General features: G+C 40.4%; 1 protein-coding gene across 9 annotated transcripts in view; it reads left to right on the top strand.

Moving 5' to 3' along the window:
- The window catches only part of LOC308404807 (uncharacterized protein), a 41,000-nt gene extending 18,128 nt beyond the window's left edge, over nucleotides 1-22,872 (top strand). For 2 of the 9 annotated variants that reach the window (XM_080895036.1, XM_080895034.1), the window contains exons 7-20: nucleotides 6,190-6,339; nucleotides 7,082-7,413; nucleotides 7,492-10,935; nucleotides 12,281-12,832; nucleotides 14,302-14,390; nucleotides 15,302-15,523; nucleotides 15,767-15,931; nucleotides 17,015-17,114; nucleotides 17,350-17,481; nucleotides 18,990-19,076; nucleotides 19,253-19,351; nucleotides 20,315-20,356; nucleotides 20,755-20,794; nucleotides 21,651-22,872. In XM_080895036.1, the coding sequence (XP_080751162.1) occupies nucleotides 6,190-6,339; nucleotides 7,082-7,413; nucleotides 7,492-10,935; nucleotides 12,281-12,832; nucleotides 14,302-14,390; nucleotides 15,302-15,523; nucleotides 15,767-15,931; nucleotides 17,015-17,114; nucleotides 17,350-17,481; nucleotides 18,990-19,076; nucleotides 19,253-19,351; nucleotides 20,315-20,356; nucleotides 20,755-20,791 (5,451 nt within the window). In that variant the 3' untranslated portion in view covers nucleotides 20,792-20,794; nucleotides 21,651-22,872. Of the gene's footprint in view, nucleotides 1-6,189; nucleotides 6,340-7,081; nucleotides 7,414-7,491; nucleotides 10,936-12,280; nucleotides 12,833-14,290; nucleotides 14,391-15,301; nucleotides 15,524-15,766; nucleotides 15,932-17,014; nucleotides 17,115-17,349; nucleotides 17,482-18,989; nucleotides 19,077-19,252; nucleotides 19,352-19,552; nucleotides 20,795-21,650 lie in introns of those variants that run through there. The other 7 variants (XR_013973200.1, XR_013973199.1, XR_013973201.1 and 4 more) reach the window with 7 other exon arrangements.
- The last annotated feature ends 797 nt before the right edge of the window (nucleotides 22,873-23,669 follow it).

The following is a 23,669-nucleotide window of genomic DNA, read 5'->3' as shown; positions in this document are numbered from 1 at the left end:
AAGATCGTTGTGAAGGAGTCTTTGGAAAATCTTCTCCCCTGTATGAGGTCCATAGCCCCCAAATTTTTGAGAACCCCTGCTGTACAGATTCCTTATGAGATGCTGTGTTTGCATCCATTACAGCTTCCATGCTCTGTGGTAGATGCATTGTATCAACTAGTAAAAAAAGCACCACAGCAGTGCAGCACCATAGGGGTCAAGGGCGTTGCTCAAGGGCACGTCGCTGTTGTGCATCATCACCTTGATCATTTGAAAAGTTTTGTGTAACACTTACATTGACCTCAAATTGATGAACACAAAACCCCCCCACTAAAGACGCATTATTCGCATATTCATGCCAGCACGTGTGTGTTTGAGCTTTTCACAGCTCAGAAATTAGCGCTGGCAGATGAAGCTTCGGTCAGATGAAGAGTTGTCATGCTGTGGAGTTGATGAACTGTGGGAAGGACAGGAGCCCACAGCCACACACAGACGTACACTCGCTCAGAGAATATGCGAATAATGTGATTTTTTTTTTCATATGTTAATATGGATATCTGAGAAGTACAATGTGTTTTAGAGTTCCTCGTCTTTTTTTCTCTTTTTCTTTCTTTTCTTTTCTTTTTTTTTTTTAAAGCTGTTTCCGCTTCTCGGAGGATCAGGAAAAGTTTGCATGTTAGTTCAGTAATTTAATGTTACACCAAGATACAATAACTATTTTGATGGTATTTGTTTTCTCTGTGCGGCAAACAAAATCATTCATCTTATGCTCTGTGTGCGCGTGACCACTCTAACTGTGTGTGTGTGTGTGTGTGTGTTTGTTATTGTGTTGATGTCTATATCTCTATTTGTTTTCTGTCATTTTTCCAACCTGCAGTGGCAGAAGGTTCAGTAAGTTAGTCTTTACAGTGTATATCTGTAACCATGGGTAAGAGTTTCACTAATTCCAGGTTACCTTAACTTATGAACAAGGTTTGAGGTATGAGTCCTCAAACCCTGTATTTTGGAGAATGTACTTTTTTGGTTTTGATGGGAAAATAAAGTGAAACAAAATTGTTTTGATGCGTCTCCTGTGGTTGGGGTTAGTAAAAGATGCTAGACTGGTTGATAAAATCTCTGGTTAAGCCATCAGGCTGTTGTTATGTTCAGAGAAGAGGTGGTTAGACCTTATAGGGTTAACTGGGGACAGCAACTCACTTATACCTGAAGTGGGCAATGTGGGGTTAATCAGAACAGAACCATGGACTCTCATCACAGCAGCTCCACAGTCAGCACAGTGTGCCCTGAAAAGGCTGTATATAAAAGATGGACATAACTACCGGGTTATCACCCACTATTTTTTAACTCTTGATTTGAAGCCTCGATTTTTAAGTATTGTAGCTGATGCCATCTTGGGTGTGACCATATTTGGAAGAAAGGGTGTCATGATGACTCATCAGAAAACACCAGTAGCATCCATAGGCCCGTTGGATGCTTCATACACAGATATCTGCTTATTAGTGCAGCATATGAATAAGATATTTGAATTTGTCTTTAGTATTAACACAGAAAGCCATTTTATTGTTGTCATTGTTATTATTTGTCAGATACTTGCAATTAAAAATGCATGAACAACAAAAACATGGCGAGATGTCAGCTCAGCGCCTCACATCCGCAGAAGCTGACACAGTAGTGCCGATGAGTTAGCATTATTTTGGATGTTGTTTACTTTTCCTGTTTTCATTTATGCGATGTTTTGTGTTGTTGAGGTAGATTTGTTTGTTCTGTTCTATCTGATTGTGTTTGCGTACGTGTCCATCTCCATCTGAGCTGCGCTTTAGGTTTCATTTTGGCAACGTTGATTGTCTCTAATGTGTTGTTTGTTCGCAGTCCTCCGGCCCTTCTGTTTGTTTATGCAGGGCCAGTTTTGCCCTACGCCACTTGCACAAATAATTATGCTCGCTAATGAAGGGGCCCGCAGCCACGGCACTCAGTAAATGCCTTTCTGATGAGACGCACTAGGAGACAGCAGGTGCAGGGTGGGCCTCCCAGGGACTAAGATTGAAGACCAGGAAGCCAGGGTGCCCCGCCCCTCCACCCCCTCTATTTTTCTATTACTCTCTGGGATTCTGTGTCTTTCTTTCTTGCGCTGTAGTGATTTTCTGGGTGAGCAGACTCATAAAGCACATAGTGCTGTAGCCATGTGAAACATCCCTATATTAAGAAGGAATGCATAAAGATTGCATTCTATTTACAGTATCCTGGGATTTCTTGATGGTTTTTTTGTTTTTTCCCCCAACTAGTTTAAGTGTTAGATTGCATCTTCTTACATAGTAAAAATACTCTTGTGGTATAAACACATCAACAAGATTCCAAGATACATATTTTGATGTAAATTTGTTTGGCTACAGTGCACATTATACTGTTTGTGTCATGTACAAAAATATGGCATTTATTGAAACCATTTTGATGCTGCACAAGAGTCTCCGCTCCATCTTCAGCATCTTACGCTGATGTTTCTTCCTCATCTCTGCTGAAGAAGAATCTTCTGAATCTTTCTCTTCCCCATTTTCATTCTCCCCCTGTGGCTTCCTCAGGCTTTGAGGGCAAACAAATAAACAAAACAAAACATTTATAGACTCAGTGCTCGCATCTTGGCCCCCAAATCCCCGCACTTAGAGCTGAGTGAATGAAGCATGCGGAGAAGGCCCATATGAGATAGACTGAAAGACATTTGGGTTTCTTCCTCTGCAAACTTTCATACCACCCTCCCCTTTCCCCTCTGTCTTTCCAAAAACTTCATAAGCAGTAATACTCTTGTGTACGCATGTGTGAGCAGGAGTGTGAATAAGAGTGAATGGCTGTTAGTATGCAAGTACACAGCAATGCGTGTGTGTTTGGCAAGTGGTATATACTGCACATGTGTGCGTGCATTTGCATGTGTGTGTTTGAGCAGGGAGGTGTCAGCTCGCTCCTTGCCACCCCATTTACTGTAGCTGTACCGCTGTGATCACAGACAGATGTATAAATCAAACCTCGCTTGATGGATTCATCAGGGTGGCGAAACGATCGCCTGAGAAGAACTCGCAACTCTCTTAGCATTCTGTGTTCTGACGGAAAGGGTATGCAAAGAGCCTAAATGGATGAACGCTTGATTAATTCTTTGCCGGAGATGTTGGCGACAGCAGGAAATGTGTTTTTGCTTTGACTGTGTTTGCACGGGAATTTACGCACGCGGGGCGTGAGTTATGAGGCCTGAGTTTTGTACCTAAGGCTATTGTGCATAATGACGGCAGGTTGGGAGAACTGCAAGCAGCCGCTAAAGACTTGCTACCTGTGGAGCAAAGACAGCCAATGAGAGAGAGAACGTGTGTGTGTGTGTGTGTGTGTGTGTGTGTGTGTGTGTGTGTGTGTGTGTGTGTGTGTGTGTGTGAGAGAGAGAAAAGTGTGTGGATAAAGGCCTAGTCTGAGAAACAGATGCCTATAAACAGTTTGAGAACAAGATGTAAAGAGTTAAGATGCAAAAAAAGTAAGAGGACAGTTGAAAGAGAGAAAAACACATTTGAGTTTATTGAAAAAGTATTTTTATTTTTTTTTAAAAAGCATAGAAATTGTACTCAAAAATGTTGTGTCAACCGTGGGTTCAACCCTATTTTGGCTATTCATAGTAATGGTTGCAGGTCAACGGTGTGACAAGTAGTCATCAAAGTTTTGATGTTACAGCTGGTCTAAACCAAAAAAGGAGCTCACACAGCTTACGCTGACACCACACAATCGCCAACATAATTTTTCCTTCAGTTGTCGGTGTAAGTGTTGTTTGCCTTCTTTCTTTCTTCTGCGCTTAAGAGCTCGATGTGATGCTGGCAAATAGACAAATCATAATCAAAAAGATCTGCCGGCATCACAGAATATAATCAGCATTTAGGGAAAACACAAAAAAGCATCATGCTGCAAATACAGAAAACTCCACTGCGAAACGCTTCAGAGTTAACAGCACAGAAGCCTAAATGAAATAATAATGAATGAAGGAAAATAACAGCATTCAACCCACTTAAGCTCATTTTGCACTTTGGCAACAATTAGTCCTTTCCCAGCTATCTTCATCACTTTATTGTGCCTCCTAATAGCCCTCTGTGCTTCCTGCACGTTTATGGTATTTTGTTGTATTTTCTCCTTTTGCAGAATTGGAGTTTTGCTTGGAGTTTTCTTAGTTTGCCTTTGCTTTATATTTTCTTAAGTTGTAGTCCATTGAGCTTTTAGTGCCACTGAGTGCAATTGTCTATTGCTGGAACTTAAGAATAAGGAGCATACAAAATGACCCAATGAACTGCAGTGAAGCATGTAGTAAAAAGCCACAACACTGGCCGTAAATATCAGTTAAATATCTCAGTGCCTGCTGACTTTCCAAGCTCATCATTTTAAGATCACCTCACATTTCAGAATGTAAAGTAAGTTTTCTCACTGATGCTAAGTGACAGCAAGGACTGTGAATTTAAACTATCTATACAAGAACAAGGACTTTCACCTTTTGGTAAACACGTTACTAAAAAGTCAAATTAAAAGCAAGTCAAGTGAAGGATTTAAAGTAACTAGGTTTCTCGAGGTAAGGCGGCCACCGGTAAGTGCAACAAATGAAATACAGGTTTCTGTGTCCATATCCTAAGGTTCATGGAGATAGTTAGCAAGTGGTTTTTATATCTAACATGTTGATAATTTATAAGAAAAGGCAATCTGTGTATCTGGAGGTGGCAGAGGGAGAAAGAGGAGGGGCAGGCAATATGAGTAGTAATTTACTCAGTTAAGAGCCAAATGGCAGACAGACTGTCGCCCTGCGTGTTATCGCAGAGATTCGCACTCTGCTCGTTTTCTGACTATATTTCCGTGTGTGTGTCTGTGTGTGTGTGTAGTTTTGAGTGCATATGCACACAGTTGGCTCTTAGCTTCACTAGCATCATCTGATCATTTCTGTGTATATTGTACCATAAATGATGAAGCCTTTATTGCTCTCCTAGATCTCACATGTGCGTACACCAGTTCATGTCGGCTCCTAAACTTGCATCACAGCACACGAGCGCAGGTGAACTCATGTGTGCGTCTGCATGCGTTCGTGCCACGTGCGCGTTTGCTTGTGTGTTTGTACTTATGTGAGTGAATATGTGTGTTTTAACGAATCTTGGGAGGCTTCATTGCACTCATCAGGATATCAGTGTTGAGAAATGGCAGTGTCAGTGAAGTGACAGTTGTGTGTGTGTGTGTGAGGATTGATGAGCCCGAGTCTGACAGCAGCCATATTGTGGAGCGAGAGAAGGATGGAGGGATGGAGGGAGGAACAGTGGGAGGAGTATTGTGGCCCCCTCATCCTCACAGGTTAATATTGACACAGCCTGGGCAGATACAGCGCCAGAAGCTCTCATCAATCACTTTCAGTGGTCCGATACAAATACACACACTCGCGTGCACAGGCTTAAGTAGTGAGACGGACCACACACACACACACACTGCCGACTGCACAGCAAAGAAATGCATATGCTGAAACATCATTGGACTGACACGATCTGGCAACACGAGAAGAAATAGGTTTTCATGTCTGCAGCAGACACACACACGAAAGTCAAACTTCCTTTATTAGTTTTACTCTAAATATCTCTTTTGTTTAAAAAGTTCTACTTAAATAAGCACGGCAACAATTTTGAGAACTTTACAAAACAAACAGTTGTACAGCAAATCTAGATTAATCAAGCAAATATGTTTTCAAAAGTATCACTTTGCACACTTTATAGCATAGCAAATTACGGTTCCCATAACATTGTTGTTAATCATTCCAGAGAGAAAGAAAAAAACAAGTTCCCTTGACAAACAAAACAATTAATTAATGCAACTTTCCATCCATCAATCACTGTGTGTGTCACTGAATTACCATAATCTGTGCATGGTGGCTGTTTTAAGAGCAAACAGTTAATTTCCAAACAATAAATCACAAAGTGTCTCTCTACCCCTCTGTGTGCTTTGACAGCTTCGTCTCTCATTGCTACAGATAAAGGGCTTTTTTTTCTGAAACCACTCAAGTTTTACTAAATTACATTAAATCATATGTGCAATAAAAGGCAGAGTCTTACAAAGTTTCCTATGTGGCTGTATATAAAAATAGAAAAGGTTCATCATTAATTTGAACACTTTTTTTTTCTACATAGTAGTAAAAATTTAATGTTTGTCCTTTTTTGTCACTTTCAGGACTGGCATGATTATCTGGATGTGCTTAAATCGTTCAGTCACCACCATAGGTTCGATGGTATTGTGGTTCTCTTATCCATCAGTGATTCAGTTCACCATCCCCGCCAGCAGGTGGCTGTCTACTCAAACAACACAGATATCCTGAAACAGGTAAAATATTCATCAGAAGCAACAAACAATCATATGTCAGGAATGAAGCATAAAGTGCTTCTTAAATACTCACAGCTCTGTAATGGTGTCTTTAGTAAATTGAATAAATATTAATTTCTTTTTAAATATTTCCCTGACTCTGAAAATAATGTGTCAAAAGAAATACCTTATGAAGGAGACCGGAAACAAGTTTTTTATTAACTAAAATGTGTGCAGCATTAGTGTATAATCACCTGGCATCTCATCCTTTTAATTTTGCTGGTCCAAAAATGCCTGTTTTGTTTTTACTTTTCTTATTACGCTAGGATATGTTTTATGTCATATACATTGAACTAAGCTAAAGTCAAAATGTGGAGATTACAGTTGTTTCAAGGCAAACTGCCACGGCTCCTATACCCTCTACAAAATGCCTTGTGTAGAAGATTTAATGACTCGGCTTTAGTTGTAAGGAAATGATTTCTCTTTTAGCACATAAACACAGCGTGGGTAAGTATAAGGGTGCTTAAAACTGCATCTGGTCAGAAGGACCAATAATGCTTTAATAATGCTTTTTTTTCTTAATGTGGCCCTAATACTCCTTCATACAACAGCAACACTGAAAAGCATAGTAGTCAAACTGCTTGTTCTAGAAACTAGACAGATATGTAAGATATGGCCTCACTCTAGTAATCAAACCATTCAAAAAGATGAACTAAATCAAATAAGGATTAGGTGGTATATTTAAACAAGCTTCTCATTGCAGATCTGCTCCGAGCTTGAAGAATCCTCCAGCTGGTCTCTTTCTGGTGAACTGGAGGCTCTGGAGAGTCTTCAGGTTTATCATATTCCACTGAACACCTCTGCATCCTCTGGTTGTCCACCACTGCTCGCGGAGGAGATCCAGGGCATCCTTAAGGACTTTGTCGACCGGCGTAGTTCTGTTTTAGCCTGCCACCCCAGCAGTAGGACTTCTTCCACAGACGGAGTAGCAGGCAGTGTGGAGTTCTCCCAGGGATCGTCTGGCATCAATGACATGGATGGTTCTGATATAGAGAGAGCAGAAGGAGGCAATGGCGACACAGTGGCAATAGCAAGGTAGAATGTCTGAATGTCTACAGTTTTTAGAGAAAACATTATGTTCACTCATACTTTTGTTTTATCTCCTGCAAACAGGGTAATGGGAGATGGTGAAGAGGACGCAGGAGGTGCAGGAGTCAATGTCGGTGGGGAGCTAGTGAGCCCTGACAGCGGAATGACCACCATTCGTAGCAGCCGCTCCTCCAAAGAGAGTTCGATTTTCCTTAGTGATGACAGTCCGGTGGGTGAGGTGATAGCTGGTGGTGGTCCAGCAGCAGGGCCAGGAGGACTCTTTCTGAGAAACCCCTCTCCTTTGGGGTTGTTATCTCTTTCCCCTCCTGTCCCACCAGAGAGGAAGAAACACCGCTCGAGCAGACACAGGAGCGATAACTTTGACCTGTTTCATTTTGACCCGCTGCATAGCAGTGACCAGTCTACGCCAGTAGGAGGAGAAGTGGCAAATTCTGGAGAAACAGGATATGAAGATGAAAGAAGAGCAGGGAGCTCTAGTCTGTCAGAGTTCGATGAGCTAAGCTTTCTTGATTTCTCTGCTCCCAACTCAGTGGGAGGTCTGGAAAGTGGAAATTGTTCAATTGATCGCCGCGGTTCAAGCCATGGGAACGAGATGATTGACACCGTGGTCCCTCCAACCCCGGTCAACAGCCTGGTTGGTAGCCGCCCACCCAGCAGTTGTGGCGTCAGGTTCTTTCCGGAAGATGTTGTTGAAAGGATCAATTGCCTACAGCATAAAGACAGTGTGTCATCTTCTTTGTCGGAGACCTGGGATGAACTGGGCTTTGACACACAAGGAGCATTGTCCTCAAGTGATAATAACATGTGGAATAGACCCAAAGATTCTGAGAGCCCACCTAATATTTTAGAAGAAGTTGGAGGCAAAGACTTAGTGGGTAACATGACAGAAAAGGAAAGCAGACAAGAGATCTTAAAGTCAGAGAATTCCCACCACAAAGGGAAAAGTCTTGAACCTCAGCTTAGTTTGATCACAGAGCAGACTGAATGCTATGAAAACTGGAAGGATGAGTGGAAACCTATTACTTTGGATGATCTCCAACTGACGCCACCAGAGGAAGACTTAACTGGAAGAGGCAAACCTGCTATTATTGGAGCACAAGAAAGAGCAGCTTTGGCCACAAAGAAAACAATCCTGAACACTTTAACACCGGACACATCTAAAGAAGAGGACGAGGGGGTCCACAGAAAAAAAAGGGAGCAACAGATGGAGCTTTTAGACTTCTGGACGTACTCTGCACAGAAAGGATTTCTTAAATCTGATAGCGGGACCACCACGTCTTACCCCGAATCGCTGGATATGTGGAATATGACAATCCGGGATGACAGTTTATCACCTCTCACAACCCCTGAGAACTTATCTCAAAACTCTGGTTCTTTCTGTGGACTGAACACCAATATCAAGGGTGGAACATCTGTAGAAAATCCACTGGGATACTCAGATGGTGGAATGGAGATGTGGAACACCACCATACAGGAAGACAGCTCTTCCGCAATGACGACTCCAGAAGCACCTGAAAATGGAAAGGACCTTAGTCACATGGATTCAGTGGATGCCACTGACACTGTTGGGACACATGCCAACAAAAAGGAAGAAGAAGACAATTTAGAAGAGAAGAGTGATCCATGTGAAGCATTTAAGCAGACGCCTGAAGTTGTGAAAATAGTCATCGAGGCTGCAGAGGGCACAATGCAGAGTGAAGAAACAGAAGGCATCGATGTACAAGGTGCTCAGAGTCGCAAGAACTCTGCAGATGATGACGATGACACATCCACCTATGAGGGCACTGACGTGTGGCAGTTACCCATCTGTGGCATGGTGACCTCCACCTCTGAATATGACAACGTAGGAGCAGGTACATGGAGCCTGGCATCCTCCCCTGACACCTCTGGCTGCCCTGTAGCAGACATGATACAGCTTGAGGAGCAGTCTAGCCCTTTTATAGCTGTGAGCAAACCCATTCTGACAGATCAGAGAGTAGATATCACAAATAAAGAACAGCCAGACGACCAAGTGTTTCTGTTTGAGGCAGCCAGTGAGATGGGTGGCCGAAGCAGAGAAGGATCAGAGGAGACTGAGTGGATAGAGCAACCCAGAGATCATTCCCCATTTCTTCTGGTCAACTGCTCCACTGGCACTCGGCAAATTTCACAGTATCCAGAGGAAGCTGCTGAACCACAAATCCAGGCTGACCAAACATTATTCCCAGCCTATGTGACGACCAATGAAGGTGAGCATGCCACAGAAAGTCAGGTGGGAGCTACAGATGGGAGCAGAAGACATGTAGATGGAAAAACAACAGAAACTGTATCTCTGAGCTCCAGTCCTGGTGGAGAGAAGGACCTAATGGAAAACCCAGACAGTGGTTGCACAGATAGTCCAGATGAACTTGGCCTAGAAATGGAATACATCATCGTATCTGGCACGGTAAAAGAAGCTACAAGAGAGTGCCTTGACAGACCTAAACGGAGTGAAAGGCAATCAAAGGCAACAAAAAAGTCCCTGGAGACATTTAGCATGCTGTCATATGCAGCCTCGGTACTGCAACGTCAGGCCCAAGCTGCAAAACAAAATTATAACAAAGAAACACTGCCAAGTAAGTTACACCAAGTCAGAGGAACTGACAGTGCTCCCAATGCAGACCAAAATCAACCTGTCGAATCAACTCCCTACGAAGCAACTCATGATAGTGCAACTGACTGTCACGTGGTTCCAGAAATTATCAGTCCCAGCCAATCGAAAAATGACTCGGAAGCTTTTCATCAGTCTGATTCAAGACCAACAAGCTCCAGTCAGTCAGAGGGAAATTATGACAGTGAGTCAAGCATTGTGCCCCGCAGTGTGTCTCCATCATTAAGATATCCATCAGATCACTTCTTGAAAACCAGAGAGGAGGTTTATGTCCACTCACAGATCTCAATGGAAGATTCAGACGAAGGCGGGGAGACGCCACCCGCTCCTTCTCCATGTCCTGCTTCCTTGGGTGACTTCCAAGTCTGGGGGGCTCAGTTAAGGAGAAAGGACACGTCCCAAACCACGTCGGAGCCACAATCCCCTGTGCTTACCAACAGTTCGGCCTCTCATGCCAGCTCTCTGATTGGCACCCCAGTAAATGAAACAAGTGTTTGCATTGACAAAAGACTAGGATTACCATTTTCTGGAGATTTAATGGAAGAGGAAAATGACGTTGAGGAGCAGGATGAGGAAACCAACACACTAGAGAATGCTGTCCTTCCAAAATGGACTTCAGAAGTGCAAAGAGAGAGGGAAGAAAGACAAGAGTTTGCATCTTCAGACCTGCTGAGCTTTAGTGATGACTTAATTGGAGGGTCTTCATTTCAGCAAGCAGGATTACAAACACATGAGCCAAAGAGAGATGGGTTTCCACTGAGCAGAGTGGATTACCGTGATGGACGACCTATAAGGACTGAAGATTGGGATAAATGGTCTATTGGACAACAGCCTGGAGACACTGGAGCTTCACAAGATAATTATTTACCTGATTTAAGGTAAGAAACACAATCCAAATGCATATGCTTTCCAAATACTCCGGAGTTAGTGGTGACTTCATTTGTGTTGAGTAGAGAAGATATAGAAGTAATTCTGCAGCACTCTGTCTTCTTTACTTGATAGACTTTTCTATTCTCAGGCTGCTAACGGCAAATAAATGAAAATGCCTGCGCACACCGACCTGTATCTCTCTCTCATTCACACACACGCAACTCACACACAGGCAGCCCTCCTTCCTTTCACTTTGCCTTAATTCTTTTAGTTTCAAAAGTTTTCTCAATGAAGTCTTTTAGATAACTGAACATAACTGAACTCACGAGCCAGAAGGAACACCTAAGCACCAGAGTCTGGTGTGTGTATGGACGGATGGAAGGATGAGTGACTGACAGAGGATAAGAGCCTGAAGGGACTATGTTTGTTTATAATATGTGAGTGTGAGTGAGAAAGAAGCAAGCCTTGCGTGTGAATGGATGCATATCTCATGTGTTTAGCAGCCTGGTTTGATCTGCAGCTCTGTGTGTTTTTGAGTGTGTTTATAAATCTGTTTATGCCTCATTAGATATGCATTACCTGCCTCATTACAGCTGCAGACCCACCACAGCTAATGGAAACAGCTCCCTTAGCTCTCTTGCAAGGTGTTGGCATTGTGCGTGTGTGTGTGTGTGCGTGTGTTCATTCATGCACTGGTACCTTTAGCTTCAATAGTTCTTTAGTAAATAAATCAATAGAATATACTGTCTATGAAGTGGAGCCTGTTCTGTATTTCAGAGAATTACAAATATATCTTTGGCCTACAATGTTGAAGACATTTTATTTCATTCTCTTTATTGCTGATTTTAAACACTGATGAAATAGTCCTGTTGGGTTAGGTTTAGTTTCACAAAACACAATGTAAATGTCCTTAAGCGCTAATCAATGTATGCAAATATACATCTTAAAAAAAGAACAACTGGATTTTTCTCTGCTTATTCTATAGTTTTTATTGTCATCTTTGCTTCCTTCCTTTTCCAGAGACATATTTGTGTTTTTTGGCACATTACCGCCACCTGTTGATTGGTAGAAAAATGGCTGAATTTTAAATCTTGTCACCCTGGTACCCATGAACATGCATTTGTGTCTTTGCACGTTTAGAGAAAAATAAACAAACAAAAAAGGGTAATGTAGCCTTCAAGGGCCCCAAATTTTCTTAATGATATATTATCACTCCACTTTTTAGGTGTTTGGTTTATGAATGGACAGACTAAAAACATTGTAGAGATAAAAAAGTATAACTGTGACTCTGTGTGTATTAATTCTGAATATTTTTCCACTCTCTCTTCAATTATCCCCTTTTTCCTTTAAAAGAAGACACCAAGACATAACATCACAAGTGTCGTCCCACCCTGCTCAAGAAAATGCTGCATACCAGTGGTCCGGACAACAGAACACAACTCAGGGTCAAACCCAGTATGGCTATAACTATCATCACATCGATCAAAGAACTGAAAACCAGTGCACCTATCCAGCCTTTGTAGAGAGCAAATCCAGCCGACAGCAGGATGCCACTGACGTCTATGCCGAGTTTACAACTGATGCCACGGCTACAAAATACAGATACGAGCAGACTGAGAACTGTTTTGAAGCTGGAGATAAATCTCCAAACCACTTGAGTGACACACACTTCAGGTGTCAGGACACAGCTGAAAGTCAGTATATAGTTGCCTCCACTTCTTTGTGCACTTCTGACTTCCAATACTCTCAATATCCAGCTAACAGCCAGGGTCAGTATGAGTCTCAGTCAGACCATGCTCATTATCAGTCTGAAGGGAAGCCTTTCTATCAATCAGATGTCCACACTGAGACAGAGGATCATGCACGGTATGTGCTGGAGGGATATGTTCATTTTCCCCTGTCAAGGTGAGCTTTCATTTATATAGACTCAGTCAGCACAGCAGGTTATTCACTGTGTAAAACCTCAGTTTTTACTCTTTTCTGGAATTTAAGCTGTACTACTTTCATTAGCTAAGAGTCAGACCCTTCTTATGTCTACCCCTTGCTTAGTAAAGATTTTCTATCACTGGTCTTTTTAAACAGACTAGAAAAAAATCACATGCAATGTTGTTTTGAACCACAAGGTGGCAGCATAGATCAATCTTGTAGTTCTTTTTTTAGTGGTCAAAGCAGCAAGGCTCATATTCTTCTCATCATTCTCTTTACTCATGTTTTAGGCTAAATGTGTTTTTGCACTAAAAACCATAAGAACTGGAAAATGAAAATGGTCCAGTGGTCTCAAATTTTGTTTACTACGTAGAACCCAAATCTGACTCCACTGCACTTGTATAAGGCATTACAAGGATCAAGGACATTGCATTGTATTATCCATAGGACGGAAAGCATAATAGTTCCAATGTAAAGAGGGACTGCACCATATTATAGATTTTTATACATTTTAAAAAATGATTATATAAGCAGAAATGGGGTCATTTCTAATGTACAGTTAGCAAAATATAGTCCTTTATGTACATATAGTAGTGAATATGTAGATAAATATACCTGCAAGGGTTTTTGATGTGATGTTTTTAAAAAAACAAAAGTCAAGTTGTGTAATCAGTCTCTAGGTTGTATGCATGTGTTTCACATGTGGCTGTGCATGCATCCTGTTCATTTGAGTATGTGTGTGATTATTGCAGGTCAGATTTTTCATAATGGTTTGTGTTTTGCTCCACTTTGTAATTCTGATAATGTGCGGCCTCTTTGGGATACACAGCTCTCCCCTGTCTTTCATTTGGTTTGTGTGCCTGTGAGTTTCCATACACACACAATAGGCTTTTCAATAATCAAGTGGTCATGTGACTTGATAGTGGGGAGAGAGGTTCAGCCACTCGTGTTCAGAGAAGACAGGTTGAGAGAAAGGTAGAAGCCCATAAGATGGAGGTTTTTTTTAAAGGGAAAAAGAAAACCTTTTGCACATCTGTGCATATAATCATATGTAAGTGCTCTCTCTATGTTGCTTCTCTCTATTGTTAGAGGCCTTATTCAAATCAGGGTCTGTTAGAGGGGCTTTAGTTTAGGGAGGGGGGAGCTTCCAACACTGCTCAGCATTGTTTCTTCAGCCCACACGTGCAGCTTGGGAATGAAGCAGTGAGTGCGTTTCTCTCTGTCTGCTTTGTCACTTCTAAATTATTTCATGTCCTGAGTCAAACAAACACATTTTACACTCGCTCGGATTCAGTGTCATGGGAACAGTTAGTGCTTTTCACTATATAGATGATTGTATTTGGCTTGTTTGGCCCAATACTTTGTGTAGTTGTGCCTCTGGTGGCAGTGGTTGTAGCAATGATAATTTATGTTGTGGCTCACTATTGTATTTCTGAGCCTGTGAGCAGACACTCCCAACAGGAAGTTGGTGCAGCTGGGATGATGATGAAGATGGCATCCAATGAAGACGCTACAGATGACAAGGAAAACAAAGAAGGTAATTAAACACAAAGTTAAACGTTTGCATTGTTTGCGTGATTTTCTATAAATTTGATTGTACTGTGCACAATTGCATTTCTTTATATTTTACTTCTGCGGAGACAAACAGTAGTTCTGAAAACATCTGTGGACATTCACTGCACTTTCACTTAATTTCAGTCCCCTCATTGTACCTCATCATTTTCACAGGAACTGTTTGTTTGTTAACACTTAACACTGACTGAATCATTCAATTTAAATGATGTCTTCATTACTTTGTTACTAGCAGCCCTGTCACAGAGGTACATAATCTGCCCCCATTTCTTTAAATAACAAAGTTTGACGGGCTTAAAATGGTATTCTGTGCCAGCAAGGTGAATCACTTATAACCTGTTAAATGATGTGGTACTAGAGAGGAGAGTATGTCGGTTAGTCAAACCTCAGACTGCTTGGGAAAAAATTTCTCACACACTCAAATATTGTCGAGGCGTTTAAGAGCTAGTTCAGTGTTCCACCCCCACAATGAGCACCGCATTCTTCCTCGTCAATCTATGTGTTCTGTTGACTCAGAAAAGGCATTTAACTGCGTCCCACGCAATATCCTTTTGGGGTGTTTCGGGAGTATAGAGTATCTGGCTCAATGCTAAAAGCCATTTAATCACTTTCAACCAAAGCATTGCCATCAATAAGACCATGGTTCTCAGCCTGAAGAGAGTGCCCATTCAGATGGATGGACAGACAGACATTTTAATCAAAAGGATTCTTCATTTAGGAGGATTTACCAAAGATCCTTAAAATGAATTTTTTGTTGATTTAAAATAAATAAATAAAAACATTTATTTTCATAAGGTGTTCATATGATAATCTTTAAATGATCAAAAAATGAAAGTGGAAAAAAAAAGTTATAAACAAATGACTTTCTCTGCACAGACCAGCCCTCCTCAGCTGATATATCTGGCGGGTCCAATCAAAGAAGAAAGCTGGCAGCTCCACCAATGAACGTGTCCCTGGACCACAGTGAGGGGTCTCTTCTTTCAGAAGACACCCTGGATACAGAGGATGACGGCTTGGATACTGGGGATGACCTGGATGTCAACTTAGATGAGTTGGACACACCTGACGAGGCCGACTCACTGGAACTTAATAAACATGGTGACAGCAGACACATTCTCATTGGAACAGCCACAATTAAAAAATACAAAGACTATTTTACAGGTTTTTTACAGCATGCAATTTTTACAGATAGGAGTTAAGGGTAAATTGTGAAAAAAGTAAAGACACAGCTTGTCAGCCTCGTGTCAAAACTACTGGCCCATCAGCTCTCCACTATATGTTGTCTATTAAATTAAAATCAAACTGTTAATATGTATTTGATTCGATCTTATGTCACCTCAGGGGACTCAGAGGAGTCCGTTTTGGGTGGCGGAGCGGCATCAAGAGATCCAGGCCACAGAGCAGCAGAGGAAAGCAGGCTGTGGAGGAGCGTGGTGATCGGAGAGCAGGAGCACCGCATTGATATGAAGTGCATTGAACCCTACAAAAGAGTCATTTCTCATGGAGGTACGTAAACACAGCTACGACAGTTTTCAGTTGATAGCATTGGATGAGCCTCCCTTGCAGTTATCTTGCTGTTTCTCATCTTTTTAGTTGAATCATACAACTAAACTGTGTGTGTGTGTGTGTGTGTGTGTGTGTGTGTGTGTGTGTGTGTGTGTGTGTGTGTGTGTGTGTGTGTGTGTGTGTGTGTGTGTGTGTGTGTGTGTGTGTGTGTGTGTGGTGGCTGCAATGACGAAAAGCGAGAATATCAGCCCTCTCTGAAGTTTCCCCTGTGCTTTGATACAACTTTTTCTGCTGAATAAAACAGACGTTATGATGGTGTAGATGTTAATAAATAATGTTAATAATGCATAGTTTTACTTGTCTGTGGAGGCAAAAAAGATTCTGTCTTCATTTTAATATCATTTAATTAATTAAACTATAAAACTGATAAAAACTGATAAAGACTGATAAAAAAATGCTGTTGTTTTATCAGTCTTTCTGTTGACAGCAAAAACCTAAGAAAAAGTGGTAGCCGACTGACGCGGATCATTATATCTATGCCACAGTGTGTCTATCTGACTTCGCACTGAAAATATTGAAACAATTACTTGATTGGTGCATGCCGTTTAATAAAAACCGCATGCAAGTCCGTTGCAAACTGATATTACACATAATTAAAAAGTTGATGTAACTGAAAAGAAAACTAAAATCAGATCTGAAATCAGAATGAAAACTAGTTTAGAAAAGTGTGTTGGGGTTTCTGATGATTACCAAAAACTTTGCTGTGTAATCAGAGTTTATCAGATGTCAGACTAGACTCTTGTTTGGCTGAGACTGAAAAAGTATATAAAGTGTGAGAAGTATAAATATGTGATGGGGTTAAGTAGAGGACTCTTTCTTATTGATGGGACTGAATGTTTAATAGTGAGGGTAAAGTCCCACTCACATTGACCCATGTGTCAACCACAAAAATAATAATAGTAATTGCTTTTTTAACTGATAGGCCTTGAATTAGTTATAAACCGGACAAGAATGTTAGAAAAATGATTTGTATTATGATTGATATGTAACGTGATAGTCATGTTTGTGTCTCTCATGTTTCAGGTTATTACGCTGAACAGAAAGCCATCATTGTGTTTGCTGCATGTTTCCTACCAGAGAGCAACTGTGACAATTACAATTATGTCATGGAAAACCTTTTTCTGTAAGTACATTCAAAAATGACCGTGCTTCTGGGTTAGCGTACGCTGGCGTGTCTTTCTGCCGCTGCTCTCTGTGTGTAGCTCTGTTTTTATGTACATCACGCCCGTGTTTCATCTCTTAACCAAAGCTTCTCACATGTCATTGAAGTGACGAAAAGAAAACTTTGCTACAGTCACAATGTCTAAAATAAATAAACATGTCTAATCCACTGTATTTTGTTCTCCTTCTCTTTGTAGATATGTGATAAGTACACTGGAATTAATGGTGGCTGAGGATTACATAATTGTATATCTAAATGGTGCCACACCTCGCAGGAGAATGCCTGGTTTTACCTGGATGAAAAGGTGCTACCAAATGATAGACAGAAGGTAATATTAACACAGATATGTTTATTGCAAATGTAATGCCGTAGTATATGTACCATGTGATTTCATTACAGATTATATGCATGTTAAGTTTTCATTGATAGTGTGTATTATGATTTCTAAAAAAAAAAACTCACTTGACCCTAAAAAACACCTTTAAAATATAGTGAACTGATTAAATTGAAACTTCAATTCAGTCTGGTTTAGTGTAGTTTAGTTTAAAATCCCCGCAGTGCAGCAACCATTTTTCTGGCGTCATTAACCTTTACACTTTGGCAGCGCACTACTCAAGCTTGGACATTTTCGATCATAGCGAAACCAAAACAAACCACACACACAGACAAAAACATTTTTAAAAGCCTTTTTAACAACATTTTAAAAGCCTTTTTAAGCCAAAGTCATGTCGAATAGATGTTAGAGGGTTTTTTTTATAATCTACCTTTTCTGGTTTCTTTTGTTATCTGTCTTGACAATAAACGTATTATAAAAGAAAAATGAAAACGACAAAAAATGCAGTCATAGATGTAAGGACCAAGTAGTTTAGTGTGATTAGGTAGTTGGCTGTAAACCATGAAAGTTCACTGCTGCAAAACAGCCACTACTTTAATATTTCCCATATTGAAATAACCTATGTGCTGTAATCAGTTTAGTTCTGTATAATTATATTGAACGTGGAGGTTTTCCAATCTGGAAATGCACTGGCTATGATTTGGTGACGTAACCATTGGGGGTGACAGCCAACGATTCTCCGTCCATGCCTCGAGATTCTGCGTGTTCACGTGAATCTCGAGCGGTCCAGGCCTCGAGAGCCGGTGTCCTGTAGGTTTTAGATGTATCTTTGATCCATCACAGCTGATTTCAGTGGTTAAATTACCTCCTCAACATTTCTTGAAGTTCTCCAGAGGCCTGGTAATGACCCAGGGTGATATCTAAAACCTGCAGGACACCGGCTCTCGAGGCCTGGTGTTGGCCACCCCTGCTCTACGGTATTTCTAGTTGTGTATACTCTAAGGAGAATGCAGTTTTCATTCCCAAATCTAAATGTTGTAAGAAGGTAGCTTTGTTGATGCAAATATTTCAAACTCAAATAAAATGGTGGACTATAAGTTCAGTAGTGTAAATAAACTTTATATAATAAGGAGGCTCTCTGAGCAAACCCGCATGTGAGTAATATGATTTATTATTGCAGAACATGGCTTTTCTCTCTTTTCGTGTTCCGGCCATTAAAAGAAACAGCAAAAGAAAAAATGTAAAACGCTGTGCAAATGTGAAAGAAACAGTCTGATCTTCCTGCTGTTAATCCTGTTGCTAATGTACTCCATTTTCTTCTTTCAAAATGTTTGTTTTGTCTTTGTTTTCTTGTATTTTGTATAATCTTAGATTACTTTCTTTAAAACGCTTTGTGACTCCGGTCTGAAAAGCATTGTATCAGTAGATATCAATGATAAGCTATAGTCATCAGTGCAATTGTACTCCTCTTTTGTGTAATTCCTGACTGTTTTGTCCCGCAGACTGAAGAAAAACCTAAAGATGTTCATCATTGTTCATCCATCCTGGTTCATACGGACTTTGCTAGGAATTACCAGACCCTTCATAAGGTCTCAGAGTTGTAATTGCTATTTGCACGACTCTCCCAGCTATTGAAATTCATTCAGATTCATTTATAATTTAATTGCAGTCAAAGTCATGGAGATCTTCATTAGAAAGGATTATCATGTAGCATTTAGCAAAACCATTTTTTGCTGTAACTCTTTTTGATTTCTATTTCCTTCAGTTCCAAGTTCAGCAGTAAGATCAAGTATGTGCATAGTCTGCAGGAGCTCGGAGAAATCATTCCTATGGAGTATGTGCATATACCTCACAGCATTGTCAGGTGAGCCAGCCTGTCATTAATATAAATGCCATTGGTTGTTGATCATGGTTGATCATGGCATTTAGCCAAGGACTTCGGGGGAAACAAACCACAACCGAACCACATCTTGCACATAATACATTGTTGTGAAGTTTCTGGGTGTTAAACTTACCTGACTGGTGTTCAGCCCTATGTAATTAAATTTACCTTTCTTTCATCTAGTGAAAACCGAAAGCCCGTTGGTTTCTGACATTCCTGTTCTAAACAAGTCAATCAAACTTTTTCCCAAAACTGGCCTTGAAACGAATCCACTCCAGCCTATTGGATACAGTAAAAAATCAGAAGTTTTAAAGCCTTCTTAAAAACAAAGATATTACTCTGTTTTAATTGTATGATTTATTTTTTTCTGTACTCATGCCTTTGTTTGTTAATGTGTAAGACCAGAGAGCTGTTTTGACGGGTTCCTTTGATTTACTAGTGTATACCAGATTTTCTGGAAAAACTGATTGCACTTATTTTTTCTTCAGGTACCTCAAGTTGCTAATCATCACTTTTAAAACTAGATCGTTTAATTAATTTGTAGTTAAACTTCATTAAATAAAAAGAAAGGGAAACAATTTACAGGTTTGGTTTGTTTTTTTTTTGGTTGTTAAGCAATTTTGACTTCTTTAGGTTAAATTGGATGTTCTGTGGCCCACAGCCTGAAATGAGTTTGACACCCCTAGTGCAGAATAAAAGTCCTCAACGATATATTTAATGTGTGGTGCATGTGGCATTTTACAACCATTATTGTAGTTGCAACTATGTTTGAATATTTATCTAAGTCTTCAAATACTCTTACTTCTGTAATTGCATTTTAGAGACAAATTGTTTTTTGCAAATCTACTCAGGAAATTCACTGAATTTCCTTAAAAATTTAAACCAATCAGTGCAGATTGTCATCTTAAGTGCTTTAGGCATGTTTACAAATTTTTCTGCCCAAAGGTATGACCAGGAGAGGAGTTTGAACAAATTTGCATGCACGAGGTAAACCACTTAATCTGCCTCTTTCTATGAGTTGGTTATGTCTAATTCTCCCTGAAAATCCTTCATTAATTTTCTCATGCTGAGACTAACCTTTGACTGTCTTCTTATCCAATACAAAGGCACATTTTAAAAAAAAAAAGCATTTTGATGATTGAAATATTGACTCATGTTGAGGCAAACTGTTACACCCCATGCATTGCAGTACATTGCTTTGACCTTGAATACTCTCACCTTTGAGCACCAGTGCTTGTTTTTATTTTTATCAATTCATTTGTCAGTGCAAGTGTCGATATAGGCTACTGATCCCCAGCTTTTGCATGTCTACTGACAGTATAGTTGCTCAGTTAACATCCGTCACTTACTTTTGCTTTCTGACTTTCAACCTAATGCTAAACCAGACTGGACACAGAATTGCAGGACACAGCAGCAGAGTAAGTGGTAAGTACTCTGCTGCTCCCTTTTAACCGTTTGTGCAATAATAACAGTGTGCAATACACATACACTTCTTCTTCTTTTTTTATTACTAAGTTAATATACTGTGTTGTGTTGTTTGTGTTGCGTTGTGATGTGTCATATCGTGTCGTGTTGTGTTATATGTAGTGCCGACGTAGGACAGTTTTCCAATTTCATTGTACTACTGTACTATGTATGACTGTGCAATGACAATAAAGAGTTATCTTATCTTATCTTATCTTAACAGGAAATGTTTGAAAAAAAATAACCCACCCCAGTTCACTCCATTCACAAACATTCCAGTCAAACAGATTGCCAAAACGCTTTTGAAGTAGTTCCTCCTCCAGAACCAGCCTTGCAGATCCTTCCCAGAATGATCAACTAGGCTGTTAGCTTTTAAACCTGCCCAGGTCCTTTTGAGAAAGTACTGATTTGTCTCTAACTACTGTTAGAGACAAACAAGGGGAAATTTATTGAAATATTCCAATGCTAGTATATGCAAAACCTCAAGTATGGTAGAAATGTGGTAGAACATCCAAACACAACGGGTTAGGCTTCTGTATTTTGATTAAATATCATGGTTGTTTCTGACCTGTGTTATAAAACCTAGTTTTTGCAAAATCAGAAATTTGGGGGAGGTGAATTTTTTAAAAACACCACATTTTCTCAAAGATAAACTGTTCCTTCCACCTCTGGTTAGTCTGAGGTAGTACGTCTCTACACTACTGACCTGTGACATGGAAGTTGGATGTAGTTTTTGTGCTATTATTTTACTGTAAATGTTTTACTGTAAAGTGGATATGTTGCAATCATTTCTTTTCCTTCTTATCTCTCCCCTTAGAGTCAACAAGGGGAACTCTGCTGTGTGACGAGATAATTGGCTGCTGCCCTTCTTCTCCTCCCCGTGTTATGCTGTACTTGAGGACAGCATCTCTGAATTTGAAGCCAGCCTGTAGTATAAAACATGCTGAGCTGTTACAACAACATGTAACTCAGAGAGAATGATGCTGTGGTGCAATACATCAGGAAAAATCTAATTCAGATCTGAGGGTTCCGAATATACAGTAATACTGTGGTTGTGGTGCAGAGACTGTACTGTGGTGTGCTGAAGGGAAATGCTTTATACTATAATACAGTACTCTCAGCACTTCATTATGTTCTCCATTTGTTTTCTTTTACTTCAACTTTTTTGTTTACCATGCAACTCATATTATAGATTGCCTTTAAGGGTACTTGTTATTGGCTTGTAACTTACATGTATTAACAACAATCATGTATTGATAATTAACTCTGGGTTATTGTAGTAGCGTATTTTCAAAAGCCACAGTGATGTTTTTGAGTAGTACTAGCATCCCATCTAAAAAAAGCCACAAAAATGAGGCGAAGGCACACTAAGCTTACAGGAGATGTAATTTACTTTAAAGACATTTATTGAAGTATTTTCAAATTAAATTATGTCACAGTAGGTAAAACGAAGCTAACGCAGCAGTCTGTGTTAGACACTAGATCTGCGTTCTGGCACGGGATGCCACTTGCTAATCAATATTCAGTACACATGAAGTATTTGTCTTTATACATGTAGTCCTAAAATGAGTAGAAAACATGAATTCTGCATGTTATTTCAGTTAATGCTTCAACATCCCGTCTGTTTGCTAACATTTTTGTTTGCACACATAAATCCCTCCTGTCCACACTGACAGGAAATAGAAGGGCCAACCCAATTTGTAATAGTTTTCAAAGGTCTGGGCCGCTCCATTTAAAGCAAGGATTGACATTATGTCAACATCTCATTTAGCACCTCAGTCAATCTTTATATGAAATGTTTACAACCCATGTGTCACTGTGAGAATAAAGTAGAAGAGCTGTGCTGTAACAGAAGTTGTGTGTTGCATGCTTTTAGCTTGAAATTACTCTGACACATGCACACACACCCAAAAGCGGAGCACTGTGCTGGTACAGTACATTTATGTGTGTGTGTGTGTGTGTGTGTGTGTGTGTGTGTGTGTGTGTGTGTGTGTGTGTGTGTGTGTGTGTGTGTGTGTGTGAGGAAATACCGTCTATATTACTTAATGAGATACTTTGTAGAAAGTGTCCACTGTGCAAGTTAGACCATATCGCTTTATTTATTTGTACATGTTTGTTTATTTGTGGCTTGCATGGTACTCATGTGTTGTAAAATATGTAAAATTACTTAGTTCATTAAAAATATGTTCCTCTCAAACAGTGTTTTCTCTAATTTTTCTAATAATTTACTAATAATTAAAATGATCAATAAAAGAAAACAGTGATATTAAAGGAAATTGGTATTAATTACATGTAAATGGTAAATGGCCTGTATTTATATAGCGCTTTACTAGTCCCTAAGGACCCCAAAGCGCTTTACATATCCAGTCATCCACCCATTCACGCACACATTCACACACTGGTGATGGCAAGCTACATTGTAGCCACAGCCACCCTGGGGCGCACTGACAGAGGCGAGGCTGCCAGACACTGGCGCCACCGGGCCCTCTGACCACCACCAGTAGGCAACGGGTGAGGTGTCTTGCCCAAGGACACAACGACCGAGACTGTCCAAGCCGGGGCTCGAACCAGCAACCTTCCGATTACAAGGCGAACTCCCAACTCTTGAGCCACGATCGCCCCGTAAAAGCCACGTAAAAGAATTTTGCTGGCTGATTTAACATGTTTTACACACTGAAAAAAAAAGTTCTTTCAATTTACTTGATTTTATTGTGTACATCGGTCCCACATAATATGAATAAGTATGACTGACTTAATTTTCCACTTTCATCCATCCATCCATCCATCTTCATCCGCTTTGTCCGGGGCCGGGTCGCGGGGGCAGCAGCCTAAGCAA

This window comes from Rhamphochromis sp. 'chilingali', assembly GCF_963969265.1.
Source record: "Rhamphochromis sp. 'chilingali' genome assembly, chromosome: 10".
Taxonomy (NCBI): Eukaryota; Metazoa; Chordata; class Actinopteri; order Cichliformes; family Cichlidae; genus Rhamphochromis; species Rhamphochromis sp. 'chilingali'.
This window is presented reverse-complemented; position numbering and strand designations above follow the sequence as displayed.